The sequence below is a fragment of the Meleagris gallopavo genome, unplaced genomic scaffold (assembly GCF_000146605.3).
Source record: "Meleagris gallopavo isolate NT-WF06-2002-E0010 breed Aviagen turkey brand Nicholas breeding stock unplaced genomic scaffold, Turkey_5.1 ChrUn_random_7180001856826, whole genome shotgun sequence".
In the NCBI taxonomy this organism is placed as follows: domain Eukaryota; kingdom Metazoa; phylum Chordata; class Aves; order Galliformes; family Phasianidae; genus Meleagris; species Meleagris gallopavo.
The window spans coordinates 6,969-22,200 of NW_011122957.1; the positions used below are offsets into that span (position 1 = coordinate 6,969).

At 51.5% G+C, this 15,232-nt stretch overlaps 2 protein-coding genes across 2 annotated transcripts in view; both read right to left on the bottom strand.

Annotated features, from left to right (window-relative positions):
- LOC109364428 (bromodomain-containing protein 4-like) overlaps positions 1-15,232 on the bottom strand; it is a gene marked incomplete at its 3' end in the record, with an annotated part of 25,909 nt that overhangs the window by 6,962 nt on the left and 3,715 nt on the right.
- LOC100543034 (bromodomain-containing protein 4) overlaps positions 7,372-15,232 on the bottom strand; it is a 16,910-nt gene continuing 9,049 nt past the window's right edge. Inside the window, 5 exon segments of the mRNA XM_010726804.3 lie at positions 7,372-7,487; positions 8,222-8,520; positions 9,585-9,784; positions 11,003-11,212; positions 14,379-14,507. Of these exon segments, the coding sequence (XP_010725106.1) occupies positions 7,372-7,487; positions 8,222-8,520; positions 9,585-9,784; positions 11,003-11,212; positions 14,379-14,507 (954 nt within the window).

Below are 15,232 nucleotides of genomic sequence, written 5' to 3' on the forward strand. Positions count from 1 at the left end.
TTGCTGCGGCGGCGGCGGCGGGGGCTGCTGCGGGGGCTGCGGAGGAGGAGGCGGCTGTTGCTGCTGCTGCTGCACCGCTTGGTGGTGGTGATGGTGATGCTAAAAGGGAGAAACGTGGGAGATGTTCAAAGTCGTGGCTTGGGTTTTGGTCGGAAGCAGGACGGCTTCCGAGCAGAGCAATGGCTCTGTTGGTGGAGGGAGGGAGAGCGGGAGCCAGCCGGGCTTCAGAACCCCCTGGGCTTTGAGGCCAGCTCTGCGGGCAGGGAGGGATGCTCCGTGTCCTACCTTCTTTTGCTCTCGCCCAGAGTGCCCTTTCTTCTTCAGTTTTGGTGCCATTTCTGCAAAGAGAAGGATGGCACAAATTAATACCCGGGTGGTGCTGCTCTCTGCATTCCCCCCCACCCCAAAAAAAGACAGCAGTGCTTTGCTACGACAGTTTAACAGTTGGAGCAGATTCCCTCAGAGGTCTTTTCCAACCTTACTGATTCCACGAGGAAGGCAAAGTCCATCTAACACCTGGAACTGGCTTTTCCCCAGCTCCACACCCAAGACTGGGGTGCCCAGCATGGTGCTGCAGGCCCCACGTGTGAACACAGAGCTGCAGTCTCCTCCCAGCCACATCTCTGCCGCTCCAGTGCTGAGAAAGCAACAGAGCAGTGCTTGACCAAACTCAGCTATTCCAGGAATGCGGCCTCGCTGGGAGGCAGAGATAAGGGGAGAAAGGCAGGAAGCACAAGAGAAAACAAGAGAGAGCCATGGAGCTCAGCACACAGCAATGCTGCCTCCAGCACGGAGCGTCTGGGGCCGGCTGTGAGTGGACAAAGGCTGACCTCTTACTCCTCCTCCTTCACTCAGGGGTATTTTTAAAGCACGCTCGTGGCAGCAACTGGATGAAGTTTGTGTACACGGCTCAGCCTTTCTCAGGATTTCCTCCGCCAACCCGCGCCAAGAAAAGAGAGGAACACAGGAATACATTTCTCTGATTCTGGGTTATCCGGCCAAAAATTCCTCGGTGGCGAATTCCAGCCCACTGCACTCAGCTCCTTGGCCTTATGCGGTGTTATTTCATCCATCCTTGGCACGGAGTGGGATTTCATCCCAAGCTCTGGCAAAGTCAGCTCTTCCCATCTGTGAGCAGATGACTACAAGCTGGGAACGAGAGTTTTTTGGGCAAAAATAAGAGCTGGAGCACAATGCTCAGTGGTCAACCCGAGGTCCCGTCCAGCAGCATCCCAAACAGCAGTTTGGAACACAAGAATGCTTCGATTGAGGACTGAGTGCTCACAATGTGAGATGGGTTCTGCTCCTACAGCTCAGCGCTGGGAGATTTCATCCTCCCAAAGCAAAACCACCGGGAAGAATTCGCGCGTTGATGGCTGCGGAGGCAGAGAAAAGGAAGATGGGCCAAGAAATGTGATGCTCTTGTGAGTGGTCCACTTACCTACGGCTGCAAGGATGTGGGCTGAAGACTTGGCAGGTTGTAACATGAGGGAAGGGCTACAAGGAGCCCTCTTTCAGTCTCACTAGGGGTGAAAACCATTGCAGGAAGGGAAAGGAATCAAAACTGCAGACTGTGAGGACTGGGGAAGAAATGAGAAAAGCTTTGGGCTGAGTGGAATTAAGATGCGACCTCGAATGAGATGGGCTAAAATCAGGAAAGGACAAGTGTCAGTGCCAGCGATGAGGCTGAAAAAGCCACGTGAGCGTTGTAACAGAGCAGTCTTCTCTGTGATTTGGGTTGGAGATGCCAATGTTGGGTTGGTGATGCCCAACGTTGGGTTGAAGATTCTCAATGTTGGGTTGGTAATGGCCAAAGTTGGGTTGGAGATGCCAATGCTGGGTTGGAGATGCACAATGTTGGGCTGGAGATGCCCAATAAGGGGATGAAGATCCTAAATGTTGGGCTGGCAATGGCCAAAGTTGGGCTGGAGATGCCCAATGTTGGGTTGGAGACGCACAATGTTGGGTTGGCGATGCACAATGTTGGGCTGGAGATGCCAATGTTGGGCTGGAGATGCCAATGTTGGGTTGGAGATGCCAATGCTGGGTTGAAGATCCCCAATGTTGGGTTGGAGATGCCCAATATTGGGATGAAGATCCTAAATGTTGGGCTGGCAATGGCCAAAGTTGGGCTGGAGATGCCCAATGTTGGGTTGGAGACGCACAATGTTGGGTTGGTGATGCCAATGTTGGGTTGGCGATGCCAATGTTGGGTTGGAGATGCCAATGCTGGGTTGGAGATGCCAATGCTGGGTTGGAGATGCCAATGCTGGGTTGGAGATGCCAATGCTGGGTTGGAGATGCCAACCAAGGATCTTCAAGACCCAAAGATGAGGAATGGGAACCACGACAGCCATCCATGGCTTAGAGCAAGCAACTGTGCCAAGAACGGGGTGGGATCAACCGCTGTGAACCCGACGTCTTTCCTCACTGCTTCTTTGGCAGGTGCCTGCATTCTTCCCTTCTGCCCATGGACATCTTGGAGGGGAGTTTTGGTTCCTGCTGTAGCCAAGCACTTCCTACCAGCCAGGTGTGATGTGTTGGAGGATGAAGAAATCGGGTTTTGTACCCCGAAAAAACTCTATTTGAGCAGCTGGGAACCAGCAAACCGGAACGACCGCAGTGTGAGATCAACGAACAAAGAAAGAAATGAAGGTTCTGTCATGGCATCTCAACACATTTGGCCAAGAAGGACCAGGCTGGGACACAAAACACTGTCCCAAATGCTCTCCTCCCTAAATCCTCTTCTGCTCCCACCCGAAGCACAGAGGAACGGACCCTTCTCCAGCACTAATGCTTAAATCGGGGGTTAAAACTACAATTCCAGGATGATACAAAAGGTGCATTTTCCGTAGCAAGCCAAACACTTTATTGAGTTTATTATTTAAAAACAAACAAAAAGAAAGATAAAAGGACTATACACATCCCCCCCTGTTTGTTGTTGAAAGGAGCCTGCGGTTACACGACTGTTAAAAAGCATGCAGACAAAATATGAGAACAGATTTGTACCAACCACTACGAGGGAGAAATCTGAGTAAAAACGGTAGGAAAAAAAAAAGAGTCCATTCTTGGTCAAATTCCTTCCAACTTTCAAACGGTTCACATTGGTGCCGTTGGAGGAAGCTAGAATTACAAGTCTGCCGGAGAAGCACGCAGTGAAATCCCAACCAGAGCACAATCCCACCCTCCCTGCGCTCACAGACCGGGGGAACTCGTTAACAACTGGCTCCAGGAGAGCAGAATTGGGAAAACAACAGCAAAACAAACAGCTTTCTATCAATCTCCTATTGCTTATGAAGATAATTTCCCTGGGTAGAAAAGCAATGGGATGGGAAGGGGTGCTTTGGGTGGGTGGTAGCACCCAAAGTGATGTGCATTATTCACCCGTGCCCCCATTTCTGCCCCCAAAATGGGGCTCAGTTTGTGCTTATCCCGACCCACAGCGCTCCCCATGGCTGCTTGAATCCATTTTAACCACCCAGAGCCTTCAGAGAAGCACCTGGAACACGAAGAACAGCCATGGGAAGAGCTGGAGGGATTTGGGGCTTTTCTGAGCTGAGGGAGAGTGGGATACAAGCACTGGGAAATAGGGCTGACACGTGCCCCAAAGCTTCAGCACAGCAAACACAGCGTGGAAATGGCTCATGGTACAAAAACGAGCGACTGGACAGAGAAACTTAACCCACAAAGGGGAAGAAAAAAAAACAAAAACCAGCACAAATTCCTCCCTGAAACAAAAAGGAAAGCTGAGCTGTGAGCAGAACAATTTGAGTGGACTCTCCGACACCAAGCAGCACGAATGGACGGCAGCAAGCAGAGAGCATGGAGCATCCCAGCACTGAACCCAGGGCACCCAGCTGCCCCTTCTATGGACAGAGAGCACAGCTCCAAGCACAGCCCCAAGCACAGCCCCAAGCACAGCCCCAAGCACAGCTCCAAGCACAGCACAGCCCAAGCACAGCCCCAAGCACAGCCCCAAGCACAGCCCCGCATCACCGACCCCAGCATTGGTGATCTGACCCAGCACAGCAGCTCTGTGCTGGGTTCCTCCCCAATAAAACCCAATGCAAACTCTCAAACCGCTCCACCTGCGTCGAGCAAAGCACATTTTCCCTTTGGTTTGGATGGCATTCAGAACACACACACCCCAAACTGTGGGGGATTCCAAAAAAATAAAGCCAGATCTGAAAGCCTGGGTGTGTGCCAGCAGCTCGGGGCCATTTGCATGCAGCCAGGTGTTAATTACAACCAGTTCGACCGGAAAAACCCTCTGGTTCTGCAGCACTGCTTTGGCAGAGCTGAAGGCAAAGCTCCGATTTGGGGTTGGTTTTTTTTTTGGGGGTGTGGGGGAATTCTTTGAAGCTTTCCCAGCACCACCACAGGGGTTTGCAGGGAAGAAGGCAGTGCCAGAATTAAGAACAAGACTCCCAGCTGCAAACAGTTCTTTGCAAAGAAAGAAAAACGCGTGAGAAACAACTGGGGTGCAAAATGCAACAGGAGAGTGCTGGCAGTGAACCCCACCAGCAGCTCCCGAAGCACTGCAACGGCAATTAATTAATTGCAATTAATTATAGTTTATGGTGCTCACGGATCCAGTGTTGCTTGCATGCTCTGGCATCGACTGCTCTGCTGCTTTTAGCACAGTGACAACAACGTCACCACCCAGAGCTGATGGCACAGCTATGCAGCAATTAATCAATTAACTCAATTAATGAGTGGGAGCGAGCAGCTCTGTGAAAGTTTTTCTCCTAAATCCAAAGGTTTGGGTTTTTTTTTATCTGCAAGTTAATGCTCCCTCTTCCTCTGCTCCTCCGTATTTAGGGCACTGTCACCAGTTTGGGTCAAAAAAAGTGCATTTTTGGTACAATCAGCGCTGGTTTGGTTATAGAGAGCAGCCCACCGAGGTGGGGTGTTGCTCTGCAAGCAAGTATCTCAATTAGCCCTAGTTAATTAGGCTGGGGGGAGCAGCACAGCCATGGGACGTGGGGATGAGCCCCAGTTCCCATCAGGTCGTTTTTGGGGCTCAGTGGGGCCCTACAAGGAATCAGACCAGGGGGCTCAGTGGGGTCAGCCCCACAACCTGAGCCCCATTCACACCATGATCTGAAGCTCTTTGGAGCACAGAGCTGTGCTTTGCTGGTCCATTTGGGTCAACTTTTATTCCCCATTTCATATGGAAAGGGGACAACACCACCTTGGGGTGGGGACGGCCCCATCAGGACCTCCACCTGAACCTCTGCAATTTCAGCAATTTCAGCAAAATCAAGAGTTTTTTGTTGGTTTTTTTTTTTGCTTTTGTCCCATCTGTGACCTACGGTGGTGGTTCCACCGATGGATTTTAGCAAAATAAAGCCATTTTCTAACTTCTGTCCTCTCTGCCACACAACACCCCGACAGTCACTGCCGCTCTGCTCACCGCTACGCGTCGCAAAGCCTTTACAGCTCCTTAAAAACAAGCCAGATCCTACTAAAAATACGTGAAAGCAGGGAAAAGCATGCAACCTCCACGCCATGGTAAAGACAGCAGACGGCAGCGTTATCCCAGACACACGAATCCTTCAAAACTGGAGCACTGAAGGGAAGCGCTGCCAACGTGGGTTGTTTCGGAGGAAGAATAGAGGAGAGGAACCCTGAGTTGTGGGGTTCCTGTGAAAAGAACTCAAGGTGAGAGGATTTCTGTTGGGTTTTGGGGCTCTTTAGAGGTTGCCGGGTAGAGCTAAGCAGGCCCAAGTTGACCTGCAGAGACCCACGTGGACCTACGTAGATCCAAGGAGACCTAAGCAAACTCCAGTAGACCTACAAATATCCAAATAGCCCACAGAGGTCCAAGTAGACCTAAGAAGACCCAAGCAGCCCAAGTAGATGTACGTAGATCCAAGTAGACCTACACAGATCCAAGTAGATCCAAGAAGACCAACGCAGACCCAAACAGATCCAAGTTGACCTAAGCAGACCCAAGGAGACCTACATAGATCCAAGGAGACCTACATAGACCCAAATAGGCCCAAATAGATCTAAGCAGACCTAAGGAGGCCTACAAAGATCCAAGGAGACCTACGTAGACCCAAATAGATCCAAGTTGATCCAAACAGATCCAAATTGACCTAAGCAGACCTAAGGAGATCTACAAAGATCCAAAGGAGACCTACATAGACCCAAATGGGCCCAAATAGATCTAAGCAGACCTAAGGAGGCCTACAAAGATCCAAGGAGACCTACGTAGACCCAAATAGATCTAAGCAGGACAAGGAGACCAACATAGATCCAAGGAGACCTACGTAGACCCAAATAGATCCAAGTTGATCCAAACAGATCCAAATTGACCTAAGCAGACCTAAGGAGATCTACAAAGATCCAAAGGAGACCTACATAGACCCAAATAGGCCCAAATAGATCTAAGCAGACCTAAGGAGGCCTACAAAGATCCAAGGAGACCTACGTAGACCCAAATAGATCCAAGTAGATCTAAGCAGGACAAGGAGACCTACGTAGATCCAAGGAGACCTATGTTGAATCAAGGAGACCTAAACAGACCCAAACAGATCCAAGTTGACCTAAGCAGACCTACAAAGATCCAAGGAGACCTAAGCAGACCTACAAAGATCCAAGGAGACCTAAGCAGACCCAAACAGATCCAAACAGACCTAAGCAGGCCCATGCAGACTTATGCAGACCCAAGCACATGCAAGCAGCTCCAGGCTCGTCTCCTATCCTACACACCAACTCTGTTCCTTCTGCTGATTTCTGTGCTGGGAAGAGCCCGGTATCACCTCCAAGCTGAGTTAGTTGCCACAGAAAACAGCTTTAGTCGACCACACAGAGCTTTGGTGATGCAAAACCGAGGAGGGAACGGCAGCAAGGGGTGCTACAGGAAAGCACAGCACTCCAGAAGGACGTGAGCAGCCTGAGCCCAGTCCTGGGGGCACAAGGGAGAACAACGCAGTGCTGCCCTGGCAGCACCCCTCTGCTTTTTAGAAAAGGCTCTGCTACACAAACACGAGGTTCCTCCTCCGACACATCGCTCCTGGTGAGAACACATCGAGCCTCCCGCGAGGACAACACAGCAGCTTCCTAAAAATACACATCTAGGTCCTCAGACAGACAAACAGCCAGCCTGGCACGCACTGCAGCTCAGCTCCTGCACCCACAGCCAACCTCAGCAAGTCTTATGACAATATCCTGCAGTGCTTGAGAACTGCCAGAGACAACATTGCTACTGCCAAGTTGGACACGGAGGGCAGCATGCAGCACCTACACTGTGTATATTGGTTTTAATTACAAAGACAAAAAATTAAAGACCAAGCCGGTAATGAAAACATATTTATTTATACAGAAAACAGGTATAGGACTGAGTCTTTAAATAAGCTGCATCTAACCTGTTTCTGAATCTTCACTGTCGGAGGAGCTGGACTCGCTGGTGCTCTCAGACTCTGAGGAGGAGAACCCCTTCATTTTAGAGGAGCCAGCAATTACATCCACCTTTTCTGCTGCAAGAAGACAACAGTACAAAATGGTCAAAGGGACAGAAAGGAACCCAGAGTCTCCAAACTGTGCTCCTCTCCGCCACCCCGAGCCCAGCTGTGGGCTCTCAATGCTGAAAATGTCATTATTGGTGCTGCTCTGCCTTGCTGGCCCAAGGAAGAAGGACACGGGTGCCTTTTTTAAGAGCTTAAACTCCAATTAAAACTGCAGCCCGGGAGGTGCTCAGGGCTCTGCTGTACCCCTGTAGCCAAACCACCTCAGTGCTTTACTCAGAGCACCAAGCAAGCCTCAAATCTGGGCAGCTTTCCTTTCTACTCGGGTTTACACCATGCTGGCGATGGCCACAGGGAGAGCTCCTCCAAACCCACAGGGTTTCAGCGAGATAAAGAAGTGCTCCATGGTGGGTATAACGGGGCACATGTAGAGCCCCTCCAGCCCCACAGGTTGGCAGAGAGGAGGAGCAGCAGTGGTTCTGCAGGACGTCGTGCCGACCAAAGGCTGCTCTTAACCTCTCCTCTTCACACAGACATCTTTTGGGAGAAAATATTTACATGAGAGGGAGGCTGAGAACTGAAGGCTTCGAGCCAGAGCCACTGGATCTAACAGACACTGCTGGGGCTTCATTCATTTTGCTGGAGGAGCAGCAGCTCCTCTCCTTACCAAATAACACAATAAAAGCCCTAAAGGTGGGACTACACCACTGGAATGCGAGGGAAACTGCTGTGAGGATGAAAGGTACCTTGAGGTTTCCTCTTCTTCCTCAAACACGACGTTACGTATCTCTCCAGCTCCCGTAACGTGGAGGGTTTTAATGTCTCAAAGTCAATTTCAATCTCATCGGGATTGGAGTTTTTAAGTGAGGGTTCTCTCGACTGGATGATGTGAACAACTCGGCCCAGCTTTTCACCGGGGAGTTTGTTAATGTCCAGGCTCAGCTGCCTCTTCTCCTCATAGGACATTGGCTTACACTTCTCCTCCTCCTCAGACTCGTAGGCTGGAGGGGGCTTGCTGTTCTTCACCGTCACAGGCTCCTTCTTACTACTTAGGAACAATTGTAACACGTTATTATGGAACGCAACCGAAAGAGGAGACCTTGCAAAAAGCAGCTGCTCGGTTCTGATGCGTTACAGCAGCGTGGCTGCACCGACTGCTGCTGCATGGAACGGCAGCAGGCACTCAGGGAGGAGCAGCAGGGAGCTCTGCACACACCAACATCTGCTTTCATCCTCTTATTTCATTGCTACGCCCGGGTACGGGGTGCCACGAGCTCTCCGAAATGAGCAGCAGCAGGTAGAGCTCTGTATGTCTGCACTTGGATGGATGAAAGCCCAAAGCAACGCTGCCCACCTCCCTGCAGGAAATGCAGGGGGCTGTGCTGCTTCGAGGCCTCGGGGCGGCACAATCTTCCCTTAGGCAGAAGCAAAACCCAACATTTGTAGGGAAACACTCTCCCAAGCAGCAGCAGGAGCAAAGGACACCCCGTGATGTCTGCCGGGCCGGAGAGAAACAAGGAGGCAGGTCTGCAGCTGTGCTTGCAGGTATTTACCCCACTCAGAGCACCCCCGTGGTGGCAGTGCTCAGTGAAGGCAGGGCAGCAGCACTGAAGAAGGAAGGGAAGAGTCCCAGATGGATTATTTCCCTACGAGAGCTCACACCAGAGCACACCAAGTGATGCACTGAGGCCTGAGGACAGAGCCAAGCTCCAGCCCTCACTTGGCTTTGCACTGCTTGTTTTCCTCTCTCCTCCTTTCATCCCAATGTGCCAAACCCCTCCTTTTTGCCCCAGGCGAAGCACAACATCCCCTCCCAGTCTAAGCAGGAGGTCCTCTCAGCTCCTGACCTCTCACTTCAGAACCCACAGCTCCAACTGAAGCAGGAGGGAGAGAACAGAGGCGATCGGGGTTCAGTGGCCCAATTCCCAGATCTCTTCTCTCCCATCCTTCGAATTAAAGCAGCCCCAGGTGAGGGGTGGCTGTGAGCACTGCTGAAGCTGTGGGTGCTGCTTTGCAAGATCCCCACACAAAGTTATCAGAGGGAGAAGAATAAATGTCATGCACTGCAGTGCAGCAAAACGCGACGACCGCACCACAAACAGGGCTGACCTGGAGGTACTGCTGTTGCTGTTACTTTTCTTGGCCTTCTTGGATGGCGGTTCCTTGGCTTTACTCTTCTTGCTGTCTTCCAGCTCCTCCTTCTTTTTGTGCTTCTCCTTCTTCTTCTCCTTCTTGTCCTTCTCTTTTTTCTTTGGTTTGTTCTGCTGGGGCTGGGACAGGGCTGCAAGCTGTTCATGCACTGCTTTAAGCTGAGAGGCAGACACACAGAGATCAAGATACTTTTGCCCAGCACCTCCATCTCTTCCACATTAATTACCTCTTTGATGCTTTCCTCCCCCTTTCCATCCCCAAAAAAACTGCTTATTTGTACCTCTCAGCCTTTCACTACCACAGGTTGGAGAGCTCTTACAGCTGAAACTCACTGTTAGACCAAGAGATGGTCTGCAGCTGTGAGCTGAATGACAGAACCACGGGTCTGGGTTGGAAGGGTCCTAAAAGATCACAGAAGCATGGAATGGGGTAGGTTGGATGGGTCCTTAAAGATCACGGAGCCACGGAGTCACAGCAGAGCTTGGGGTGGAAAAGACCTTGAAGATCATGGAACCGTGGACTGGTTTGGGTTGGATGTGACCTTCAAGATCACAAAATTGTGGCTCCATAGAATGATTTCCGTTTGTAGGGTCCTTAAATATCATGGAACCAAAAAATGGGTTGAGTTGAAGGAGACCTTAAAGGTCAGAGAACTACAGAATCCTAGCATGGGTTGCAAGGGTCCTTAAAGGTAACACAACCATAGAATGTGTTGGGTTGAATGGGTCCTCGAAGGTCACAGAACCACAGAATGTGTTGGGTTCAATGGGTCCTCGAAGGTCACAGAACCACAGAATGTGTTGGGTTCAATGGGTCCTTAAAGGTAACATAACCATACAACGTGTAGGGTTGAATGGGTCCCTGAAGGTCATAGAACCAAAGAATGGGTTGGGTTCAATGGGTCCTTAAAGGTAACATAACCATACAACGTGTAGGGTTGAATGGGTCCCTGAAAGTCACAGAAGTTCACAACCACATAAAGTCTGGGTCAGATGGGTCCTTAAAGATCACAGAAGCATGGAATGGGTGATGTTGGAAGGGTCCTTAAAGGCTACAGAACCCCAAAACCACATAAAGTTTGGGTCAGATGGGTCCTTAAAGATCATAAAGCCAGGGGATCACAGCTCGGTTGGGTTGGAGGGCACCCAAAGCCCCCCAGGCTGACCCCTGCCATCTCTGAGTGCCCCCCAGCAGCTCAGGGCCCCATCCACAGCCTCGGCCACCTCCAGATATGGGGCACCAGAGCTCTGGGCAGCAGCGCCAGGGCCTTACTGCCCTCTGAGCGAAGAAATCCCTCCTGACATCTGATGGAAATGAAGCAGACGAAGCCACGAGCCCGAGGCAAAGGCCAAGAAGGACGGCCTGGGGAACCCTACCTGCTCCTGGAGCTCCGCTAAACGCTGCGCCCTCTCCTCTTCGGAGTCGTCGGAGGAGCTGTCGCTGTCGGAGGAGCTGTCGCTGCTGCTGTCGCTGGACGAGGGGGGAACCACTTTGGTTGGAGGTGGAACCACCACCGGAGAGGAGGCCGGGATCACCGGTTCCTCCGGTTCATCCGGCATCTTAGCGAAGCGCATCTCAAACACGTCCTGCAGAAAGAGATGGAAATTCGTGCAGGGGTTGGCAGGGCACAAAACAGCGCGGGCTGTTATCACCTCCGTGTGCTCCATCCGAGCACCCAACGCCTGCACGCACGGTGCTGTCAGCTGCAGATCGTTTCCTCCACCCCTTGAATCCGGCTGGGATCTTGGTTTGATCAAAGGGGAAAATCTGAATCCATTTGGGACCTTGGTTTGATCAAGGGGGGAAATCTGAATCCATTTGGGACCTTGGTTTGATCAAGGGGGGAAATCTGAATCCGCTTGGGATCTTGGTTTGATCAAGGGGGGAAATCTGAATCCGTTTGGGATCTTGGTTTGATCAAGGGGGGAAATCTGAATCCGTTTGGGATCTTGGTTTGATGAAAGGGGAAAATCTGAATCCATTTGGGACCTTGGTTTGATCAATGGGGGGAAATCTGAATCCATTTGGGACCTTGGTTTGATCAAGGGGGGAAATCTGAATCCGCTTGGGACCTTGGTTTGATCAATGGGGGGAAATCTGAATCCATTTGGGACCTTGGTTTGATCAAGGGGGGAAATCTGAATCCGTTTGGGACTCTGGTTTGATGAAAGGGGGAAAATCTGAATCCGTTTGGGACCTTGGTTTGATCAAAGGGGAAAATGTAGAGGTAAGGAAGGCAAAGAGCCATTGAAAAGCTGCAGTGCTGGTGGTGAGGGCAGCGGTTGGCAGGCTGTGCTTTTCCATCCCTACGCAACACCCTCCACTCAGTGACACCAAACTGCCTTCTTCTCACCCCACTGACATGAAGTCGTTGTGCTGCTGACAAACTCCCAGTTTTGTCCAGACCTCAGGGAGACGAGCAGTGAAAGGCCCCCTGTGTCCCTTATCAGCACGGCGGGGATGAAGGCTGTGCTGTGCTCACAGCTCGTGCTTTTTTGGGTGAAGCAACGTTCTCAGGTCCAGCAGCTCTGGGTCCCACACAGGGAGTTGTGAGCACCCCAAGATTTTGCTTTCCTTTTGTTCCCCAGGACAGGAACAAAGCAGCACCCCCACATTTCGCTTTCCTTTTGTTCCCCAGGACAGAACAAGCGCTGCCTGCAGGAAAACCACCACTTTGGGCAGCTCCAAGAGACCTGAAGATGTTCTCAACCCCATGCTTCAAAGCTCTGCAATGTCACCAAGCTCCTTCAGGAGCCACAAGGAGAGATCCGGAGGGGACGCAGCTGAATTCTGCTGCTCAGCAGAGGGTGATGTTCAGACCGTGGTCACCATCCATCCTCTTGTGCAGCAATGGTGCAGAACCCAGAGCTCGACGTGCCTTGCTCCTACCACCCTATTGTGAATCTCAGCACCAAAGTCCTTGCACAACAACCCAGAGAGAGAGATTCTTCCACCAGGCATCGAGCAGCGTCCCTCTCCATGCAGCTCCCACCTTCAGCACCCCAAAAGCTCCCAGAAGATCGGGTCAGGCCCATCCTCGAGGTCACCATGGGATCCTGTGGGGCTCCAGCACTTTGCTGAGCCACCTCTGAGTTTCCTCCATGCCTGAGCTGGGCTGCATTTCTCCACCTCTGCTCCGGAGCTGTAATGCTGCTGCGCTGCTTCCATCTGCTGGCAGCAATGCCACATTCTCTTCCAGGCTCCTGGCACAGGGACTGAAGGTTGGGAAGGGAAGGAGCCTGGATTGCTGGCTCTGCTCCCTCTGCCATGCGCTGACTCACTGCACTTAATGAGCGTTGATGAGCTAATTGCTGTTTCCCACGAACCAGAAAATCCAGTGCTTGATTACCGCCAGCAGCCAACGCTGGGCAGACACCATCTCTGCATCCTCTGGGTCAGAAATAAAACCTCCCCACATTTCTGTACCTGCGCAGCTTTCAGGTCAGGCCTTATGAAAGCAGAGTGGGATCCATTTGAGTGAAGTCCACTGCAACCAATTCAGAAATTATGACAAAAACCCCAACACTGCAAAAATCCTCAGCACTGCACGTGCATTCACTGGGAACTGATGAAAGATAACCCCTAACGAAGAAGCAGATAACGAGCTAATTAAGGGATTCTTCCTGCCCTTGCTTGCACCAACACCAACCAGGTTAAGGCAATGAGTGGCACAGCTGTGAGCTGCTGGGAGCACCAAAATTCCTCCAAACTCACCTTCCAACAGCAAAGCAGCACCAGGTGGCACCTGGGTGTTATTTTGGGGGCTGACGCTGAGCCACTTTTTGGGACAGGTGAAAAATGGGGCTGTGTGTAAAACAGTGGGTGGTGATGGAACTCAGTAAGCCACGTCCAGACCTGAGATCTCAGCCTGGCTCCAAACCTCAGCAGCAGCCCTGTGTAAAGCTGCTCATATCTGTATCTCACTTCAGAGCAGAGTTTTTATACTTGGTTTCGGCAGGAATCAGTTTTATGCACAGCCCCACGTTGCAAGTGCTGCTGGAGCAGCTTCACAAATGAGCAAAGCTTTTCCCATTGGATGGGGTGAGAGAAAAGAGGTCTCAGGCTCCTGCAGAACGCTCCACAACAGCACTGGAAGTGGTTGTGAAGTTCCCCTCCGGACCAAGAGCAGCCAGAGGGTGAGCAGTGTGGTTTCTGGTTGTCTACCTGCCACGCAGTGCAGCAGAGCAATAGGGAACGTGCAGAACGCTGCCAGTTCCACTCCAAGAAGCTCTTGGATCACACAGTGAGCGTTTATCTCCAATTAAACCAGCCCAAACCTGTCTGCAGTTTTACAGAAGCATCACGAGGTGATTTCAGGGCCCTGAACTCGGGGGCTCAGAGGCAGGAGAGGCACAGAGCTCAGCACTGCTTCCCAGAAGAGCTCTGCTAAGAGCTGCACTCAACATCTGCAGGTTTTTTTGCAGCTGTATCATGAATAACAGACAGTTTTTGTGCTGCAGAAACCAGGAGAGAGCAGAAAATAGGGTCAGAATTAATAGGAATGGCAGCACTGAGAGGGTAGCACAGCCCCTGTGCTCCCTCCAGGTGTTGTGGGGAGGAAAGGGAACCTTCAGAGCGCTGTGTTTTCTCCCACTCCTTCACAATCAACACCAATCGATGGGAAAAAGATGCTATGAAACCAAACCGGGCCGTCGTTTTCTTACCACTCTGCACCAATTTTGTGTCATTTCCAGACGACGCAGCGATCGTGCTGGATTAATTATAGCAGGGGAAGATAATTGAGCTCCCTACCTGCAGCTTCCGAGCCATGGCCACCACCTCGTGGTCAGCAGGGTTGTATTTGTAGCAGTTGGAAAACATCAGTCGCACATCAGCGGCGAATTCCTGAGCATCTCTGTACTCCCGGTTCTCCAGTTTGGACTGGAAAGGAGAGGAGGAAAAAAGCTTTCTGCCATAAAAAGCTTGAGGGTAAGAGTGTATTCAGCACATAAATACAGAAATGCAATGAAGGGTTGGGACCAACACGGTGTGGTGGCACCTGGTGGGGATTTGGAAGCCTGTAAGCCCTACTGAGTTTCTCCCTGGAACAAATTGCAGCAGGTTTGCAATAAATGGAGCAGACTGCAGGCATCTCTGTTGGTAATTTGGGGCGTGGAGGAGCGTGTGATCCTCAGGGTGCTTCTGGGACAAGCTGGGATCGCTCACTGAACGCCTGATGGGACTCGAGCTCTACAGACCCAACATATTTCTTAGCAGAACCCACCGGGGTCAGCTCTGTGCAGCACATTTCCTTTGAGGAAGACTTATTTGTGCCCACGGGGCATTAAAACAAAGAGTTTTAAGGTGGGGGGACATCAGGACAGCCCTTCGCTCTGCAAAGAAGCCTCGTCTGCCTCTGCAGCCCCACCAATAAAACAAAGGGGCAGAGAAATGGGGCAGACGGATCACAGCGCTGCAGAGGGATGAGCTGAACCCTGCACTCAGACCCAGGGCACCGCAGCGAGGGCTGGGAAGGAGGATTGGTTCCTCTCCTTATAAACCCAACCCCAAACAGCACCAAAGGGGACTCAGCCTTGAGCCAAACTGCTCACGGAGCGCACAGCCAAGAAGGGAAAGACTTCCAGACATCACTTCAATGCTTCTGG